Source organism: Vombatus ursinus, unplaced genomic scaffold, assembly GCF_900497805.2.
Source record: "Vombatus ursinus unplaced genomic scaffold, bare-nosed wombat genome assembly UNPS02014779.1, whole genome shotgun sequence".
Taxonomy (NCBI): Eukaryota; Metazoa; Chordata; class Mammalia; order Diprotodontia; family Vombatidae; genus Vombatus; species Vombatus ursinus.
The window spans coordinates 56548206-56570645 of record NW_020954557.1 but is presented as its reverse complement, the minus strand read 5'-3'; the positions used below and the strand labels follow the sequence as shown (position 1 = coordinate 56570645).

The window sequence follows — 22440 nt, the reverse complement described above, 5'->3', positions numbered from 1 at the left end:
AAGAGTAATGAGAGATGAGGATGGTGAGGTAGAGTAAGGACAGATGAGAGAGGGCCTTTAAGGTCAGGTTGACAAGTGCAGCCTTAATCCTATCAACTACAGGGAGCCATTGTAGGGCCACAATCAGAAAAATTTGGCTCAAAATTTTAGCTCAGTGTGAAGAGCATGTTTCTTATGGTTTATAATCAGAGTAGGGGAAGGAACTCAGTTTATATCTAATGCATGAAGAAATATGGATGTGAATGCTTCCTTAGTTGCTTTCTCTATTAAGGTACTATGGGTACAGTACAAAGAGCATGGGACTAGGAAGTCAGAAGACCTAGAGTTCAAATCCATATTTTCTTACCTACTCCCCATATGGTCTCAGTAAATCATTAAACCTACTTGGGCTGCAGTTTTCTGAACTCTAAAATGGGAGAGTTAGACGAGATGATCTTTAAGGTCCCTTCTCACTTGTAAATCTACTTCTAAGATCAAATGACCGAAGTTTGAGTTTCATTTCCTCACCTTAATAGCTGTGAACACTTGGGCAAGTCTCAGCCTCTATTTCCTTATATTTAAAATGGAGATCATAGGAATTACCTACCTCACCAGGTGGATCAATGAGAACGTAAGGCACTATTGAGTTAAGAGCTATATCAATGCCAGTCTCTCTTACCAGAGTTACTAGACAAGCAGAATTCTTTTCTAACTCTTAATTGACCTGGAATTCCAGTATCTGCAGTGCTGATTTCTCAGAGAATGAGAGTACATGCAACTATTTTGATGAGTTAGGGGCTTGTAAGAGGCAGTGACATCCACAGCATAAGCCAACAGATAGACAAAGCAGGAGACAGAAAAAAAAAACAACGGGCTAAAGCAAAAATTTATGCTTAGTATTCCCTGTTTATGAAGGAAGAGAGGGATGCGTGGGATGGACTTTTAGAACCCCATTCCCCAATCCCCAATAGGTACTAACTTAAGTAGCTGTTCAGTTTCCTGTTAGAGATAAATTCTGAGGTAACAAGCCTGTCCACATGCCATACCTTAAAGCACAGTAATTCCTCATCTATTCAGCCTTGTTAGGGAATGAGCATAATAGAAACAACTGTAGCTGACCCTTCACTCCACTTTACTAGACCATTACAATCAAGTTAGCACAACCAGGTAATTAATAGGGGGAAAAACCGAGAAGTTGAAATGTGTACCAACAATCATCCATCCAAATGGTCATCACACTGCTTCTAATGTTCCCAAATAAGTCTATCCCTTCCCAATACTGAGACCAGATCCCTGACACCTTCAATATATTCTTACACTTAGAATGTATTTCTGATTCACTCTGCATATTCTTTTAATTCCTTTGTCCTTTAAAGTTGATTAAATTCTCTAATCAGTCATCATTGGAAGGCCTCTTGTTTTTTGCTCCATTATTATTCACATATTCAGTCCTTAAATACTTAAAAAAAACAAAAAACACAACCATTTGTTGTAGTTGCCTTGTAGGCACAAAAGAAAGGTTTGTATCTTTTGGGGAATTGAGGGAAATGACAGTCGGGTTTATCATCCAGAACTAGAGTTTTGATCCTAAATGGTGGTACAGATGGTCAGTGCAGATGACAGAGAGATTGCTATTCAATTTGTGTTTCAGACTCTTATTGTACTTCAGAAGTAGGACTTAGTATTTATTCGGAGTGTCTTCCTGATAGGGAATTATACATAGATAGGCCCAGTTGCACTAGGTTAATCAGTTCAATCAAGAAACTTCAATTTTGAAAAAAAAAATCACCTTATAAATAGTTCTTAAGTATGAGAGATGTCATGAATATGGCCTTTAAGTAGAAAACTAGGAAGACCTGGTTTTAAGTCCTCTTTCTGCCATGGGGAGAAAATAACAATCAGTAAAACTCAGTGTCCCTAAGCAACTCCTTACGATGGTAACATAGTGAACTGCATTGGTAGAAGGAGTTTCCACACCAGGAATTCTCTATATTGGTAAAATCACAGAACTGGATTTTTTATTTTTAAGTGATGGTACAGCTATAATCCAACTAATGAACAGGAAATTTGGTATTAGCTGATATGTTAAAGAAACTCAACTTTATCGTATATTTTAAAGGAAAAGTTGTAGTTGTATGTCTGTGATCTTTTATCCAACCCTTTTTACAACTCATTATCCTCACTGACCCACTTCAAATGTTTTTGATAACTTCAGCTTCTGGGGTTTTTTCTGCTATTAATTACCTGTCTGTGCTAATTTTGATTGTAATGGTCTGAGTCCAATCCATACTAATAGACTGGAGTAAAGAACTGATAGCTTCTACATAATTCAAGCCATAAAATCACATTTGCCTAAATTATATGAGACTTGTTTTGAATATGGAACATTTATAAGGTTGCCTCCATTAGTCATTCTGTAAGCCAAGCCCAGCCTTAGCCACCCAAGTACTTAGGTCTACATGCACAATGGGTTCAACTGTTATGGTCTCATCAATCATAAATTCATTCCAGACCAGTTCTATGACTCTAGCCCAATTATATTGTCATAATTACCAAGCCTACACAGTGTGGTTCTGTAATATTTTAATATCGAAGGCCCATAACTATGTTGCAAAACCCTAACAGCTCCCTGGGAAACATTAGAAAGGGAGTATGACAATTTAATAACTCCTTTTAAAAAAAAGGTGATTTCTCTAAGAGAGCATATGTCAACGTACTATAGCAGAGAAGATGGGGTATGCAATCAAAAAGTACCACTGATACCACAAACTGCTTTATTACATTACAAATTTTGTGCTTTGTATTTTTTTTTAAAAAAAACAGTTCAAATCTTTCCATTAATGTTAACAAAGCAAAGCAGAGCCTTCCAGGGTAAAAGTGGCCACATGCCAATATGATTTAGATCTGATTAAGGACACACACTCATTACCTCTGAAATGCCAAAGACATACTTATTAAAAGATGAGGGAATGCATAACATTCTACTTATTTCATATTGCTCAAAGGGAATTTAAGATGGTTAAATTGCTCCTTAATTAAGAACATCAAGGAAACTGATGAAAAATTCAAATTGATGCAAGTACTTCCTTCAAGTTAGGATTTGCAACACAATTAGGTTTCATCTTTTAAATGGGCAAGTTGATGGGCTTCCATCTAAGTTCCAAGCTGTGTCTCATGTTTGAGAAAGGCCTTTCATTTATGAAACATTACTTGTAGGTTGGTTGTTTTTTTTTTTTTAACACATTAAAAAAGTGGTGGTGGAGAAGAACCTTTTCCACAGATCTACTTGTTTTCACAGCACCTGTAACCAGAGATATCACAGAGGAGTGTTCCTCATTACTGGCAATTATTCTGAACCTTCCGATTATTTAGAACCCATGCAATGATTGCGATTTAACTTGGGAAAAACCTCTGCAAATCTAATTTCTTTCCTGAGAAAAACTGTGCAACAAATACCAGGCCATTCTCTACAGTGCAGCTATAATTAGTGGTAAATGCAAGGTAGCATATATTGGGATTCAATCTTGTTTAGGTAAAGCTCCCCTTGCAGAATCCCTGTTTCTCCTACTTCACTGGACTCATTTTTCCATTCTTTTAATGAAGATTCACAATCTTTGCAGGAGGCCAGGTGGGGACAGGGGAACAGTCCAATGATCCTGTGGAAACGTAGCACATGAACAATTCATATTTCCTTTTTGTTTTAGCAGATGACATGTAAATGATCTGGATGCTAAACAAAATCCCACTGAATACATCCAAAATGCTGCAATGCAATATAGTATGTTGGCAAGAAAGAATTCCACTTAAATGTTGACTTCATGTTGTATGTATGGAATTCAGGAACAAAAATACCCTTACATTTCTTGATTTGAGTTTATTTTCCCCAAGATAGTTATACTGACACAGTGCAGTTTTGGGTAATGAGAAAAAAATAGCTATTTAATAAGCTAAAAAAGAAATACATAGTGAGACACTTGGGTGCTAGGAGAGATAAAAGCACTGTTTTAGGAAGTGGCTCATGTGAGTATATATATGTTGGTGTGCTGAGTTGCTCCCAATGCTATGATTTTCATCTGTGTACCACTAAAGAGAAAGGGGAGAAAAGGCATCATTAGTAGTCATTATACAAATGAGGTAGTTTTAGCTTATCAAAAAACAAAACAAAACATGGGGGTCTCAGTCCTTTTGATGTCTATCATTTACAACTCTGAGAATGATTGGAAAGGAATACCCAGTCTTCACACAGATCCCCCCCAAAAAGCCTTTTTCTAGGGAATGTCATTCCTGGTCTACAAAAATCCAATGCTCATAGCCCAGAAGTCCTGAGAGCCCTTCTTGTGAATTTCACTATGAGACTTTGAAGGATGTGTAAAGATGAAATAAAATAGACAAACTGATTTTCCCTTTTGAGTCAAAGTCAATTCTAAAGCATAGCTCTCCTGGGAAATGACTGGGCCCAGTTTGCCCCTCCAGTTTCATGAATTGCTATAAACATCATTCTTACTTTCTTGTCAGGTAAAAAATATCAGTGTTAAGAAAAAGTGTTAACGTTTTGATTTTTCTTTTTTTTTTTTCTCATATACACACCACCAAATGTCTAGGGGGAAAAGGGAAAAAAAATCCTGAGGTTTTACCTACAAAAGTCAACTAACTACTCAGATTTAGTATTTGGAATCTGGGGTTTTGACAGATTTTTTTTTCACTTTCCATTTGGGTGTTTGACATTGTGTAGACACAGCTTTACACCCAGAACAGAAATCCCTTACATTGAACTGCTAATAAGTAACATTACTTGGTTAAACCAAGGCACGATTTATTGTTGGGCATTCCTATTTATCTGGAGAAATTGATTCTTTTAAATAAAGACTTGGCTGGACCAGCACATCTTCGTTTTTAAAAAATTCTCTAGCAAAACCAACATACCCTGACTCCTACAGAGACCACCACCCAACGAATTGCTAGCTCTTCTTGAGGATTTCTGCCTGGTATCAAAATGACTGTTCCCCTCGTATAGAATGTGTAACATTGGAGCGGAGTGCCGACTAAAGCAAATATGTTAGTATGGGGTGGAAAAAGACAGGCTTTTCTGGCTAAAACATACAGGAGAGCTGCATTTTAAAATAAATATATAGAGTGACATAGAGATCTATGTATATCTTTTTTTAAAATCTGGAAAGCCCTAGTACAGCAAATGAGTTTGACTTAATACACAGAAACATCTTTCTGTATAGGCAACAAAGGCTCAAGCCGTTTCCGACTTTACAAAACAAGTCTAATTGCTTATTGCCTCTTGTTGTTCAACAAAAGATAACATGGCAATTTCACAAAACTGAAAAGTGGTGATTATTAATATCCTACTGCTGTGATAACTGCTAGTCATCTATACCGAACAGAAATGGATTTTCATATTTTGATCTCTGTTATTACTGCTAGTCTCACTTTAGAATGAAGCTGCCACACATTTACCAGATAAGCGATTAGATTTCAATGGGAAATTAGGGGAGATAGTGAGGAATCAGATAAACAGGAGCCCAGTGATTTGGCATTCTGAACATGGGAGTTGTGGCACATTTACAACCCCTCTTCCAGTTTTTTGTTTTTGCTTTGTTTATGGTTGTTTTCACCATTTACTTCAGGCATTTTCACTCTGTATATGGCTCAAGGACCTCCGCCCTCTATCTCAGTTTTCAACTTGATAAAAATGGCAACAGTACTATCTCTTTCCCATCCCCTGGGCTTCCCCCAGTTAGGGGCTAAGACAAAGGGCTTCTAAGATTCCTGGTACTTCTGGAAAAGTAGGGTCTGTGCGGCTTCCCCTCACCCAGTCTAGCGCTAGGAGCCTAAACCATACCATTGCCTGGAAATCCACGCCGGCCTCCACAAGGGCTTTGGAGATCTGAGCTGACTGCTGGAAATGAACATTATCTGGAGGGGGGAGATAAAGGAAACACCAAGTCACAAGTGCTCTTTCTTGTCCAGTTCTTTGAAACCGAAAGAGGAAAACAAGTCAAAGAATAAAAGGACTGTCTGAAGTTCTAGGACTCAACAATAACAGTTAGCAGAAGACAAGTGAGTTGTGGAAAGCAACACTGTTTTATTGAAGTAAATGTAACAGTCTTGCCCCCTCATGCATTTGTTTTGTCAGTAGTGAAATTGCAAACCTGTCTGTGATACTAAAAAGTCTAATTAACTGAAACTCACCATCTGCTGTTCCATGAATAAGGAGGTACTCAACTTGTTTAAAATTTTCAGCTCTGCTCATGACTGTTGAATTCTGGAATTGGGGAGAAAAAAAAAAGAATGTCATTATTCAAAAAAGGATCTGCCATAAACTGATTTTTCACTTCAGTTTACAAAATAAAATGTTTTCAGCTGGGGCCCCCTTTGATACAAAATATAGCAAGCCGCTATTCAAGCAAATGCTGTCTAGATGCAAGGCATAATGCACAGGATGCCCTCCTCTGCCTGGGAAACATGGGATCTGAAGTGGATGAAGCTGCTGCTTCTCCCCTGCACATTCTGGAAGTGGGCACCTGTCACCAAGAGGCGAGGCTGTAGGAAAAGCCACTTGAATCATCACTCCAGGTTCAGCCGGGTGCTGTGCGTTAGCACGGGGCATAGGAACATATTAGCAATGTATGTTCCATGGGCTTCTGCGGCTGTTCAGCCAAAAAGTGTATCACCATGGCAACTGGGCATCACATGGTACCATACATGCTACATTTCAAAGAGCCTGTACATAGCATTTTCTGCAACTAAACATACTCTGCAATATGCCATATGAACTTTGGTCCATATTGCTATACTCTGAATGAAAAGCAAATATTACATGTTTCGATAACAGATGTTAAAAACCTGGGGAAATACAATGGGTGGGAAGTAAAATAAGAGACACTGGGCAGAAAAGGCCAGATATGGCCTCGAGTCGAACAGTGGGATAGCACAGCCTGATTTCCTGGATAACGGGAAAAGAAGATTATGGCAGTTGTTTGTTGCCAAAGAAGCTTTATGAAAATAAAGAACAAGTTTATTGGAGGAGACTCGAGTTCACAGAATTCTTGTTTAAGCTGCAAACAAAGCTGAAGATCTAGAAGAGAAGAGAGGACAACATAGGTCAGAGGTCTTTGGAAAAGAATGATGTGGGTCCTTTGGTCCATATTCCACCTCTGCTATAAGGGAAGCCACTGACTTTCCGCAGGTGCTGCTGTGTATGGATTCAGAGGGTGAGGAGGCAAGAACCTTGCTTCCTAAAATCTTCATCAAGAGAATAACCATCATACTATGGAAGGCAAGTTTATGAGCCAAACTGGGGAATGAGTGACCACAGGAATTAGCAGCACTGGAAAATCTAAGCTGAATTAATTCCACAGCATCTTGCTAGATCAGGCGCATCTCTGATGAGCCATAGAACACAAGAAGGTCAGGCTTTGGAGTTACCACCAGTTTGAGCTCTTTGAAAAAAGGAGATTTAATCCAGCAATCTTGTAGAAAGATCACTGAATTCTCAGTCCAAAGATCTGGATTCTAACCCTGCCTCTGCCACTAACCAACTGCCTGACCTTTGACAAGTCACTGATCGTTTATTAACTTCTGCATCCTCATCAATAAAATGAGAGGATCAGATTACATCAGTGGTTCTTAACCTTTTTTATGTCATGGAACCCTTTAGCAGCCCAGTGAAACCTATGAACCCCTTCTAGGAATAACATTTTTAAATAATTAAAAGAAATGTTAAATTTGAGTCAAAAATTAAATCAAAATAGAGATATTTTTCCCCATCTAAATTTATCTGTCCCTGAAATTTATCCACAGAGTCTATGTATCCCAGGTTAAGAACCCCATCTCTAAGGTCCTTTCTAGCTTCAACATTCTGGGATTCCGTGTGGTCATTAAATTCAAGAGTTTTCAAAGTGGGGTCCTTTTCAGTGACCAAAAGCTGATCTTTTATTATATTAGTGATTTCATTTTTTAGATCTGACCTGTGATTTCACTGGTATAGGGAGCCCTTAGTGAGAACTTCCTCTACCCATTTAAACTCTGCAACTTACAGTCTTAGCAATTTCTCTAAGGAACTAAAAGGTTAAGTGATTGGCCCAAGATCTCAGACATTGTATAGAGTCATACACATAGCAATGATTATAACATACAAACCACATCTCACTATACAAATGTTTCTGATCTAAATTGTAATATATTTATTCATGATCTCCTTTTAAAAAATTCCCAGGACTCAAAAAAAAAAGCACTATTCTTCATTTTCATTTTTGTGAAGCTTTGATGGCAAGTGTGAGCAACTAGGGTAGTCAGCCAAATCATCTTCTTTCTGAAGTTTATTATCTAGCTTGTCCACTTTGGATACAAATATGGTTTGTGACCTCTCGTTACACATAATAGAAGACTTTTGGGCAGAGGTAGAGTGTGAAACAGAATTATCTATATGAATTCCTGGAGAATTTCAACAAACAGAAATAGTATATGGCAATGGAGTCATCTCTGGTGAATGATTGGAATGAACCTTGGAGAGTATCCAGTATCTGTGGACCTTAACTCTTTTTTTAAGGTCTTGAGGACCTCTCTGGCAGTCTGAAGAAACCTATGACCTCATGTGTGTGTTTACATGTATACACATACATACTCACATGTATATGTATGCATCCAACTAGGTGGTGCAGTGAACAGAGTAGATAGTTCAAATGGAGTCACAAAGAGTCAGACACAACTGCAACTGAACAACTATCTATTTATCTGTGTATGTGGGTATCATATATATTTTTTTTAAAAAATTATAACAGAAGCAAATGCTAAATTTCAGTTAGAGGTTAATGAAAATAAAGATGGATTTTTTTTTCGCATTGACGTTCAAAGATCCCCTGAGATCTATCCACAGACCACTTGGGAGTCCCTTGATTTAGCTCTTCTCTCATTTTGCAAATGAAAAACCTAAAAATGAAAAAAAAAAGTCGAGAGAGAATTGTGAAAAGGCTTGTCCCAAATTACATGGATAACAAGTGACAAGAGTCAGTAAGTAGCTCAGACTTTCTGATGGCAAATCCAAGTTTCCACGTACTTAATTTCTACTGTGTGCACAGCACTGTGCTAGGTCCTAAGACCATTGAACTCATTGCAGACCTCCTCAAAGAGGCTACCGGCAGTGTAGAACTTTGAATGTTTCTGCTATCTGTCTCCTGGATCAACTGTGTACCTTAAAGTAGTCCTTTCTTCTGCTCTTAACTTAGGAATCTGGTTCTTGAGAACTGGTCAATGGCAATAAATGAATACAAGTCTGGGAGGTCATTTCAAGTTATAGATGAGGCTGCAGCCCAGAGAAAAACTGGCATAGATAACCTCTAAGACCGAATTCTGGAAGCAATTGACCAGTGGTCCACTATTGCTGTCATGGAGCACCACCATCTTTATGTGCTCAGCAGATCTTGATTGAATTCTTTTCCCATCAATTCAGCAATAAATTCTGTGCATGAAATGATGCCATCACACTTGCATCCTAGGTTTGCCAAAGTGCAGCCTCTGCAATTGCCATCAACTGGCACTAGAAAAACTATGGAGACATGGGCTCGTAGTCAAGAGATCTGGGTTCTAGTCCTAACACTATCTTTGAGGTCTTGAGTAAGTCACTTTACTTCTCTGAGACTCAGTTTTATTAATTATAAAATGAAAGGTTTTAAATAGATGCTCAAAACTAAGATGCCCTTCAAAACAACGTATGAGTAAATAGGTCTACAGGATCCTCAAAGTCCAGGGTTTCTTAAAGAGTGGGACCTTCTGACTTTCCAATTATAGGTGAGCTGATCAAAACTGAGTTGTTCCAAGCTTCTAGCCAAAATCCAATTTCAGTGATGGTGGGTTTTTCCTTTCTAATATTTAGGCTAAGGCAAAAGCAATATGCCTCACTCAACAATCAACAACATAATTAGGCATCTCCTTCTTCCTCTTTATTTCCTGAAGCCCACCAAATTGTTGGCAAAAGGGGAAAAAAAGCTTCTGGGAGATGAGCTGTGTAAACAGACAAGTCAATTTTCCCAAAGACTTTCCTTGGCAATATCACAGTCACAAACTGGAGTCATGTATTGGGCCTTACATGATGGCAATATTATCTTAACAAGGTACTCACATTTTCCAGAACTCGTCTTTTCAAGGGGGTTGACCTATGGAACTCTAAAATGAGATCTTTCCCAGGAGGCACAGCTAATCTCTCCGTTCTGCTAATCAAACTTAAAAACCCCATACCCTTAAAAACTCAGCTCTGCATTTGGTCTCTGCTTTTCCTCCCCTAAATGAAATCTTTCCAATGGTTCCATATTGGTTTTTCGTGGTGGGACAGACTGCTTGAACCCCTCACAAACTCAGTCCATCCTTACCTTGGCCTATGGACAAGCAAGGCACTCCAGCATGTGGAGTGTCACTTAACAAAGTTTCATTTTATTCCCTTGTCTCAAACACTGAGGAAGCAAAGCCTATTCTTGCAAACTCCGAGAACAACGAAACCAGAAAATATCCCAGCAAGCTCCAAACATACTAGTTGGGAGACACAGAAACATACAGGACAGTTAACATGGAATGTGATAACTACTGGAGTTTGGAACAAAACAATTTCTGGTGGTTGTTATATGTACATTTTTTTCTTAAATGGAGTAAATGCAGGCTGAAAGAAGACAATTTTTATAAACAAGTAAAACCCTGAGCCTAAGATAAATGTTGTGATGTACACACTGTAGCTGTGATGAACTAGACATGGTGAGAAATGCAACATACTGAGAAAAAGAGGAAAACTGTGATAAAAGTGTCACGACGCAAATTGTTTTACATTAACAATATTACACCACAAAGAAAGAAAGACAAATACTCTAATACAGCAGGAGGAGAGGAAAACAAAAGCCTTCAACGTCAGGATGAGAGAAAACTTCCTCTGAAAATATAGGCTGCCATCAGTTCACTAATGAGGGCAGCGGGAGAGAACATCCTTGGGCTGGACATCCCTGGGCTCTAGAATAAAACAGGTGAGAATGGGACAAGAGCCCCTCCCTCCAAGCCTGCAAAGCAAAACAAAATCTCTGGCCTTGTGGCCCCAATGCATCTGTGCAAGTAAAGCAGGGCTTCCCAACCTCTGCAATGACAGGGCTGTATCTCCAAATGAAGATCTGCAGAACAATTCGGTATGAGACTAGGAATACTGACATCCAACTTAACTCTCATCGTTAGTTAGAGTGCACTTAAAAAGAAAGTGCAAAGACAAATGGCACTTACAGGTGAAAAGAATTTGGAAACAGACCAATAAAAAAAAATCGCCTTTATTTAATACAGCTTCAGATCACAAAAGAACAGCTGGTTATTCTCACAAGTAACTAGAGTATGATTTATGTTTGCCTGTCACAAGATTATAGAGTTAGGGCCAAAAGGATTCTCAAAAATCACCTAGTCCAAACCTCTCATTTGACAAATGAGGAAGCAGAGGCGAATGACTTGCCCAAGTCCAGAAAGGTAGAAAGTAGCAAAGCTAGATTCTGAACCCTGTCTTCTTAGACTCCAAACCTAGAACTCTTTCCCTATCTCAAAACTTCTAACTCACTGTCTAGCTAAACTGCATTCAGAAATGAAGTCGATGTTTCAAGTTAGAGTTCAGGTCATTCCTCACCAATAAATATAAATGCATAAATGAAAGAAGCACCATGTAATAAATGGGTAAGGATATGGATGGCAGTACAGTTGGCACAATCCTGAGGATAGAAACTTCCGGGGAGTATTGGTGCCAGCAGCAGCCTGGCAAAGAAAAATGGGAAGTACTGGTCCAGTGGCAATACCAATTCAACAGCATTCACTATGTGGAACTTTTCATACAAGCACTAAGAAGAACCATCTGTGGCTGCTTGTTTGATCATGCTGGTTCATAAGCTATCTTCCAACAAATGAACCTTTTTATTATTAAAATGTAAGTAAGAGAGCAGAGGGAGCAGTAAAAAGAGATGTCTTTTAAGTCCTCTGTAATCAGTGCAACATGTGGACCACTCTGGACACATTCTTCTTGTCACAGAAGCCAGAACAATGTTATGACCTAGAGTACACCATACACAGATAATTGCCAGTGAACCCATTGAGTTGTCCCAGTACTTCAATGTGTTATTAGCTTGAAGTTCCTTGCTATGCCCTCTTAAGGGGCCAACATTTCTAATGAAGAAGCAATTCAAAGTTCAGTGTCAGAATGGGTACTCTGATCTCAACCTTCTTTTCTTTTTTTTTCTTTTTTTCAAGCACAGCTGATGCCACAATAAAGCCAACAGAAGATATTTAAGAATAACTGAATTTACCCCAGCACATCCCTTGCCCTGACTGTTTACACATATTAAACAACTGCACCTCATGGGATGTGGCTGAACGATTACCTTTCACAACCAGTCAGAGGAGACTCAACCTTAGGGCTTGCCGAGCATAACTGGCTTCTTTAAAGATCACACAGCAGTCAACATTTTATCAGCACTCAACAAACAAGTTGAGGCTTGGCTTAAATCTGAAGGTCTCTCTCCCTTTGGCATATTCTGGGATAATAGAACAAATGTCAAATCAGTACAAGATGGCATATTTACAAAATTGCACCCTGTTTTGCATAACCTAACGATGCAGCAGTTCTTAAGGATTGAACATTTCAAATCTGCTAGCAGAAGATTGCCAAATCTATGACTGTTTCAAACACTTGCCAAAAGCCTATCAAATTCTGAGCAAAATGCAAAATAAATCTCCTCTACAAGTTAAATCAGTCCCTTCTTTGTGTTCCAGGCTGCCCTTTTCTCTTGGCTCTAGGGATGAGCCCTAGACTCCATCTCAGTTGGCTTTAAGACCTAAGTTCCTTACTTTCTGTGGGTTCCAAAGTCAACACTTTCTCTAGATTGATTCTTGCCCCATTTTTTTTTTGTCCGTTCTCTGGTTCTTCCTACTTTACAGTCCTTTTGAATGATCCTACCATACACTGGGCCAACCTATCCAACCCTAAACTTAACATTAATTGCTACTCATCTTTCCTTTATCCCTACAACTTGGAATTACCTCCTGCCTGTTTCTATCTAGCCAAACAGTGTCAAACCAAACTAAAGTCCCATCCTTCCATGAAGCTTTCACTGATAACTCTAATGATCTCTCCTCTTCCTGACTGGCTGTAACACTTATTATCTGTCACACACACTTTGACGCAATAATATTCAGTTGGCACTTTAATCATTCAATATTTATTAAGCACCTACTGAATGTGGAAAACTGTTCTAAGCACTAGGGAAAAAGAAAGTTTCGGTAAGACATCATCACTGCCCTCATGGAGCTTATAGTCTAGTATATTATTCATTGTCTTGCTATTTAGTAGTTTTATCTATTAGTAGAAGTATATGTTTTTAGTAGTATATGTTTTTAATAGTTAGTATTTATACTAGTAGTAGTATATATTTTATCTCTTCAACAAGACTATAAGTAACTTGTAGGTAGAGATCATGCCATATACTTTTTATTCCCCCCCCCCAACTTAGGCATTCAAGTAAATATTTGAATGAATGGATGAATGTCTATCTCACGTCAATATATTATGTTTGATGACAGCACCAAAGATGGTGTTGCTTTTTACGTGCACAGGTATGGGGAAAACAGATCAATGAACAATCACCAGACCTTTCAACACTGGATCCAAGAGAAGAATCCCCTTTAGTTTAAAGCTATATTTGCTGTTTTCAGGGCCTGACATTCTTATGATTATTTCACTGGCTGAATGATTGCTTTGCTTAGCAAACCATTGCTGAGTGTTGTATGTCTGTTCTATTCCATTGCTGCTGCCCAGGATTCCATAGAGATAACATATCACTTCAAATGGTATTTCCATATGTCCATACTGCATGTCTGTCCCGAGTGTAGTCACTCCACCACAGTTACTCAATAAAAGCCATTCATCTTTTCTGATGTCAGTCATTAGCAACATGTGGTCAGCACCCTGGAGAAAGGCACTGGTATGTCTGTTCATACATACTAAGCTTAGTCCCAGGTGTCCACTGATAGTGACTCTATCATACTACTTGATATCGAGCATGTGAGTACCATCAAAGTCACTCAAAGAACTGTTGTTTGCCTTTCCTTATTTTTACCTCTCACCATATGTAACTTGGTTCCATTTAAATAACTGATAGGGAGAATGTTTAATGTCCTTCCAGTTCCCATTCTGAAATGTTAAGTGGAACTCTTATTTCAAAATATTTAGTTTTCCTGGTAATTTGGGCTTCCTCCAAAGGCTTCCAGATTTCGATTATGAATGACCTTATGGAGACTGTTTTTCATCGACTCATCGTGTCTAGCTAAATATAACATTCGTCCCTTCTTGGCTATATCCATCTAGATGCAGTGGCCATCCATCATATGTGGGGAACCTCCAGAGTAAAAGCAACAATGTAGAATTTTCTGGATAAGCGCAAATTCACTAGAGGTTGCTCAACTTTATACCATCCAAGACTACATACCCTGTGAGTGCTCAATAAAATTTGACTGACAGATTTGAGTTGATACAGCCAAAGAATGGGGAAGTGTGTTGTTTTCAAGGCATCTTCCCATGGCCCACTCAGATACAAGGTTAGTGAGAGACTCCAAAAAAATTCCCTCCCTATTTTTTTTTTATTTCCAAAAAGGAGACATAAGAGGAAATAAGGAAAGGTAAAGAAGAGATAGGGAGAAGAGAGAATTCAGACAGAGAAAAGGCCACAGAGGAAAAAAAAGTAGAAAAGAGGAATGTGCAGAGCTAAAAGGGTCCAAAGGGGCAGCTGGGGACATTGGAAGAAGTAGCTCCCCAATATATCCCTGCCAGAGATAAAAGCAGATTCATTTTTAAAAACAAAGAGGGGCAACTTTATTCTGATGCCTGCAGTGCACCAGAAATAGGTATCTAGGTTCAATTTTTCCACACACAGAGGAAGCTATTTACCACTGTGGAAACAATAATTCAATCAATATATCTGCATTACTCTCCCCTGCCCACCTAACTACCACCCTCCTATCCTCCCAAATAAATCTTCTGAGTAACACATTGGGAACCTTTAGCTCCCCGGTACTGGCAGTTTTAATGTGTCCGTTGCCAGCAATGGATGTTGTGCCAAGAAAATCCGACTCCTGGCGTGAAAGGATTAAACAGTCCTCTGGTGCCATCTGCGCAGTGAAGTGAGAGAATGACTTTGTGCACCCCGTGTGCTCATGTTACCATTGGCAGCATGAGAGTGACTCCTATTTACATTGCTACCTAACGCAGCTAACTCAGGGGGTGGAAAGTGGGGGTTTAAGGGAGAAAGATGAAAAGTGTCACTGCCCAAGTAGAGCCTATAGGAAAGACATGAAAAAAGAGAGAGACAAAAAAAAAAAAAAAAAAGGATTGTTGGAAAACTAGCCACCAAGGCAGCAGAATCCTGGGTGACAAAAGTGTCCTATCAGCCAGCATGCAGAACACAAGCACCCAAGAGAGCTAGCTAGCCCTTCAGGACTCCCTGCAGATATAAGTATATAAGTTAAAGGATGCATACCAAGGAGCATATGACCACATGTTCTAAATATCTACTGTATCTATATATCTACTGTAGACACTGGTAATTCTGTGGCCAAACAGAATTTATATTTATCTAAAATTTGCGTAATTTTTACATATTCAATAATTTCCTGTTACTGGACTTAAACTGTAATCTGATAACTTGCAAAAGCATCAATAGTAACTTCCAAGATGGATGTTTTTCAAACTGAGTTTTTTAGACAAGGACAGAACATGAGCAAGGTAATTCTAGTTTCAAAAGGGGAGAATCAGCTATTTTTTTAATACACTCATTGCCCTTTTATAAATTAGTCATTTCATGACTTATAACATTATAGCCACATAGATTACCTGGAAGAGTCCTTAGAGGCCAACAAGTCCAAGCCCATACTGAGATAAGGAAAAGTTAAGTGACTTGCCCAAAGTGACTTAAGTAGTAAATAAGAAGGCCAAGATTCCAACTCAAATCTGCTGGCTCCAAAGCCAGTACTCACTGCTCTGGACCACAGTGCCATGTCTTGATCGAAAAGCAAAGATCGCAAAACAAGCCTTGGCATCACAAGCAAATGCAAATAAACAGAAATAAGATTAATCACTTACCTCACAAAGTCGAATGGTTTTCTTTTATTTTTTAGCCTGTACTTTGATCACATGGTTCCCAAGGTCATAGCAATAATGAAGATGTTTACACAAGATAACAAATACTGCTCAAAGTCCACGTGTTAATCACACAAACGCAACCTATCTTTTGAAGTTCATGCATAAGGTTTCTTATTATGTTTGAAAGGCAAAATAGCAACAGCAAATTAATCTTGCCATGGTTTGTTCTTGCTCCTCAGAAGAGGTTTGATTCTCCTTCTGGATATGATCAATTCAAAGATGACTTACTTTGTCATGCAGATTCAGAGTTTACTAATAGAAAGAGGAAAGGGAGGGATGTGTCTCAAAGACACTAACGTTTGCAGTTCTCACTTTCCAAATAGTTTGATCTATATCCACATGTGCATTTCAAATCAATTATTATCAACCAAAAGGGAATCCTGCTGCTTTGGATTGGTGTCTACACTAGGATGGACCTACTGATGGTAGATACTTTGAACTCCATACTCCCAACCATACTTTGACTCCGCAGTCCATCTGCGAAACAACCTGCCAGTTGGTTCTCTACCATCAGGCTGCCAGCCTGTCTGATGCCACGAAGCTCAGCATGTTCAGTTCAGGGGCTGTTTAATACATTTTCATAGGCACTGCCCATCTCAGTCTCTCCTAGTCAAATTATGCAAGAAAATGAAAACACTGCTGTATAGCTTCTCTGTAGATGTAATCACTGTAGAATTTAGAGTAAAGTAGAATTTAGAGCTGGAAGGACCTCTGAGGCCAACTACTCTAACACCCTCATTTTACAGTTACATGGGACAACTGGAAACCTCCAGAGATGAAACGATGTGCCCCAAGTCAAAAAGGCAGTAAGCAACAGAGGCTGGATTGGAAGCCAGGTTCTCTGGCACAAAATAGTATATGTTTGGCCACAAGTAAAAAAGTTACTGCCTCAATTTAGTTGCCGGCTTAATAAGGATGATAAATTCATGGGAGGTTCTACAAAATGCCAAAGGCTTAAAGAGCTTTCTAGCCCTTGAAGAAACTGAACTCAGTATTATTTTCAAAATTAAAATTTACACATTTTACCATATAATACAAGAAAATATTGTCTACGTACTATACATGTTTTCAAAGCATCTGAAGGCCCCAAATGAGTATCCCAGTATTTATGTATTGTTACTCCCCTTCTATTATTAATATATATTCTTTTAGAAGAACAACTTTAAATTTTTAACTTCCTGCTTGCTGCGTGCAAAATTAACTTTATATAATTTCACACAGATCTAAGAAAGTATCATTATTGAATTCAAAAATCAAAACAGGAAAACACCTATTTATATAGGTTCCTGACATAGACTGAAATGTATTTGACTCTGACTAGAAATGCTGTTTCAAAAGCTGACACTAAAGGAAATTCTCATAGAACAGAATGGGAGGTATGCGATGTTGGGTTTAAGCATAAGATAAAGAATCCTTGTACAGTCTATACTTGGGAAAACCCCAAGTGTGTTTTTGAACCACCTGTGTGGTGTCTACATAAAAAGAGTTTTGTCTTTTTTTTTTTCTGGGAAGGAAAAAAAATTTCTAAATATGTACTGTGAGACATTCTTGAATACTTTATTGGAATTTGAAATCAACGCGATTTGTTGTTTCTTACCTTGTAGCGGTCAAGATTATCTTCTGGGGTTGGAAGTCCCATGTAGCGCTCTGTGTATATTGAGTCTGTGTGATCAGAAGAAACAGCTCACTTCAGACAAGAGGGATTTTTTTTCTTTTAATAGGCTTATTTTATAGACCTCTTTGTACATGTTAACACATAGTAGTATTAAAAGAAAAACAGTGAACAATGAAAAATCCCCAAAATACGTATATATGTAATGCAATCAGAAACATACAATCACATATACATGTAAAAAATAAGCACACATACTCTGCCAATAATGTCATATTCCCTCAGTAGACGGCTCTAATCTATTCTACACTCAATCCCAACAATTTGGAGTACAGGACTCAGCCTGTGTGAAGAACAGACAAGAGCAAGTTGGTCCTAAGCCAATCTAGATCATCTACAAAATGGATAATCCATCCATCTGCAGAAAATGCAGAGTTTATTGTGTGAAATACAATAAACTGGAGTCTTACTAACAATACATTTCTCTCTTCTGACCCTTTCAAGATACTTCCATTGATCACAATACAATTTACCTCAATTGCCTGGAAAATTGGAGTCCTGAAAGAACATTTAAGAAAATATCCCTGAGGATATTCTGTGTGTATGTATGGGGGTGGGGGGGAAAGGTTCTTACAATCAGAAAACCCTGTATATTTCCAGTGACTGGTTGGTCATTGAAGTATTTATTCCTGCATTTTAAAAAGCATCTTAGAATTCTACATCATAAACCAAAACACTTGAATAGAATTTTAGATAGAGCTATTTCCATTTGTCATTTTCTGTATTATTTGCCATTGGCTTTACATACTCATAAACCAGCTCAATTCCATCATCATAAAGCAAAATTATAAGCTATTAGGTTTTCCCCCCTCAAATATGAAGATAGATCTAAGTACTGTAAGACAGAATGAATTAAATTCTGCCTGTGGGGAAGTGCATAAAATGCCTTCACTGTTAAACATGTAACAGGCGAAGAGTTATCCTCATCATCCACACTCCCATTTTGGCGACAGTTGTATACATCTGTACACTGCTTATGTATTACCTTTATACACACACACACACACACATATACATATATATATATATACACACATACACACATGCATACACATACACACACACACACATACACATATACATATCCATACTGAAATGATAACCTTTAGGAGCTTGACACAAAAGAAAAAAAGCTCTGAGAAAGCCAACACCCCCAACTCCCTTCTTTGCAGAAATGGGGTATTATGGGTGTGGAACATTATCTGTTTTTGGGGGGTTTTTTTGATAAGTTAGTTTTGCTCAACAGTTTTTATGCCCTCTTTTTTAATGCTTTTTTTGTAAGGGAAGACTCTCTGGTTCCAGGAAAGGGGACAGATACATTGGACAATGCAAACTGATCCACAAACATAATATAACAATAAAATTTTATGGCTCTCTCTCATGCCTGGAATGCTATCCCTCCTCTGTTCTGACTATTGACCTCCCTATCTCCCTGGCTTCTTTTAAGTCTCAACTAAAATCCTACCTTTTACAGGAAGCCTTCTCAATCCCTCTTAATTCCATTGCCTTCACTCTTTTAATTATTTCTTATTTATCCTATATATCCTATATGTATATGCATATATTTGTTGCTCATTGCGTCCCCAGTTAGATTGTGGGCTGCTTGAGGACAGGGGCTCTCTTTTGCCTTTTTCTGTACTCTCTAATGCTTAGCACAGTGCCTGACACATAGTAGGCACTTAGTAAATACTTATTAATTGATTTTAATGAAAATAAAAAGGTATATCAAATTCTCATCTAAGGGTTCTAAAAAAGAATTTTAAAAACATTTTTTTTGCTGCCAGCTAGAGCCTACACAGGATTTCAAAACAAGAAACAGAAGTCCCTTCTGAAAATGCTGATTGCTTGCTTAGGAGTGGGTACTTGGAAATGACTATAATAATAAAGAATGTGGTTGGTGTGTATGTGACATTCTGTTCTCTGGACTAAGATAAGGAAAAGGACAAGAACCTTGTGATTTCACTGATAGGAAGAAAGTCCTTTTACTGATGCAAGTCAGCATTTTCTTTGCAATTCAGTTTTAGATGGTTGCCTGGAACACTGACAGGGTAAGTGACTTCACAGGGTCCCATAGCCAGGACATGTCAGAGGTTTAACCTCACCCCAGAGTCTCCCTGCCTCTCAGGTCACCTGTCCCTTTATTACTCCAAGCTGCTTCTCCATGGACAAAATGAACTTCTCTGCAATTTTGTGGTAGCATCCATTGCTGAGAAATCTCATCAAAGGGGACTTCTTCCAAACATGATTCACATTCTGTGTCTTTCTAACCATCCTTTTTAGATGACTAGTATTGTAGAGCAGCTTGAGAAGAAGTTATTCTTAACTTGAAAGTATGAATTTTTATGAATTTTTGGATTGTTTTTCTGGGGTTGATCTGCAAAATCATGATTCATTGATTTTTCTTCAAAAAAAGTAATAAAGATACTATTTGAAATTTTAATCCCAAATCATAATTTCTTTACATTATATTTCTAGCAGAGAATGAGTTGTCAAAGAGTCTCCATAAAGTTAAGTTACTGTGGAGTTTTAAAACCTTAAAAATGCATATGTTTAAAGGCTAAGGGAGTACTTATGATAAGAATCTGTGAAAAATATCTGAAGTTCAACTGAAATCTCATCTCATGGCTTATATAGTAGGCTAGTTCTGCTCGCCCTGCAACTGTTTATCTTCTCTGCTATGAAAGTCATTTTCCACTGGGTGTAAGAGCTAGAATATGACTGTATTAAGTGCACTTATTTCAAGAAGTTTCCACTGAGGAAGGAAGGGGTTCTCCTGTTGGTTTGTTTTTTTTTTGTTTCTGAAAAAATCACAATTTATTTTTTTTAAGATTAAAAAAAGTTGTCATTGTAGTTGTTCAATACACTTTAATAAATGTGTTTTTTAAATGAAGCAAGGCATTGCTTCTACAGTAAGACTGATTTATTATAGTATAAAAGGATAAATGGATTTTTAAAAAGAGTGTCTCTTAAGCTGTTCTACAAATTCCAAACAAAATTCTGATTTAACTTTACCTCTTGTTTCCCTTGGGGGAAGGACAAAAATTAAGCAATTATGAAAAGGCCAAAAAAAAAAACCCCAAAAAAAAGCAAAGAACTCAAACTTTAAGGGATGCCCACCAATTGGGAAAGAGCTGAACAACTTGTAGTATGTAAATATAATGAAATATTACTATGCCACAAAAAGTGATTTCAGAGAATCCTGCATAGTATGAACTGATATGTAGTAAAATGAACAGAACCAGGACAAGCTATATAGGAGCAACAGCAGTGAAAAAACAGCTCTTAAAGATTTAAAAGCTCCGATCAATGCAATGACTAACTGAGGCTCGGGAGGATCGAGGATGAAGTATGTTCCCACTGAAAGAGAACACACTGACTCAAGGTGCAAAAAAGAGAAAACTATTTTTGAACATGCCTCTCTGTATTCATTTTGCATCACTATACTTACTTGTTACAAGGTTTTTCACACAAACACACACACACACACACACACACACCCCACCCCTTTTTTTTAAGGAGGGAGCTTAATTGGGGTGAAGGAAAAGGGATTAGCAACATTGATGCTTTAAAAAAAAAAAGGCCATTAAAGCTTATTTTAATGCCGAAGTAACTAAAACAATTGTTTCCAATTTATTTTAGGCCACCAGTGGTTTTAAAAACCAACCAACCAAACAACAACAACAACAACAAAAAATAATAGGAAAATTGGCACACAGAAAGAAAATAGCCCTTTGGAAAACAAGTTCATTTAGGGTGGCCAGGAACCTGATAATATTCCCTAAAATTGGCTCAGCAGAAAAAAAAATGGATTCTGTTTCCTATACTGCATTATTTGAATTGCAAATCTGATTGTATTTTTGTGAAATGTAGGAATAGGCTATGAAATATTTAGTTACCGTACTCACATTAATTAATTAATTAATTATACTACATCCAGGCCTTGAGACAACAGCAAATGAGGACTAGGAAAAAGTACTTCCCCCCGCCCACCCTGTACTCCCCAATTATCCTTCCATCCTCAGAAGGGGAACTGAGGACCCTATGGACATTTTCAACATTTCATAAGTAGGGAGGGGAACTAGACCTGTGATTTCATTAGCATCTGGAACCAACTCCTTCTACAAGAGCTCTTGGCACTTTGTCTGCAACCTAAAATCTTCAAAAGTTGCTCAGAATACTGGGAGATTGAGTGACTTACCCTGGGTCACACGGCCAGTTATGTGTTAGAGGAGGGACTCCATCCACTATGACACACACAACCTCTCACAAGTAGTAGGAAGAAATTTCAGCCTTCCAGAGAAGCCATGGAATGCTTTTTTTCCCTCTTTCTAGTTCAAGCCCTAATTACAGGTGCTGTGTGACTGAAGGAAGAGAAACCAGCTTTCCACTGGACACTAATGTGTGAAATCTAAACCTTAAATTGGAGAAAATACAAGTATCTGCCTACAGAAAGATGGAGTTTGGGATATTTTAAAAACTGATCAAAAGAGTATGTCAAAATACCAAATGTACAGAAAACATGTGATACAATGTGTAAGCTCCCCTAGAATTTCACAAAAACAAAGTAAGTCACTTACCGTAA

The 22440-nt window shown here is 38.1% G+C and overlaps 1 protein-coding gene across 1 annotated transcript in view; it reads right to left on the bottom strand.

Annotated features, from left to right (window-relative positions):
* Positions 1-2739: 2739 nt before the first annotated feature.
* DPP4 (dipeptidyl peptidase 4) overlaps positions 2740-22440 on the bottom strand; it is a 107584-nt gene continuing 87883 nt past the window's right edge. The window contains exons 23-27 of the mRNA XM_027865989.1: positions 18793-18831; positions 17784-17848; positions 6181-6253; positions 5831-5904; positions 2740-4062 (exon numbers count right to left, since the gene is read on the bottom strand). Of these exons, the coding sequence (XP_027721790.1) occupies positions 3961-4062; positions 5831-5904; positions 6181-6253; positions 17784-17848; positions 18793-18831 (353 nt within the window). The 3' untranslated portion in view covers positions 2740-3960. The remainder of the gene's footprint in view (positions 4063-5830; positions 5905-6180; positions 6254-17783; positions 17849-18792; positions 18832-22440) is intronic.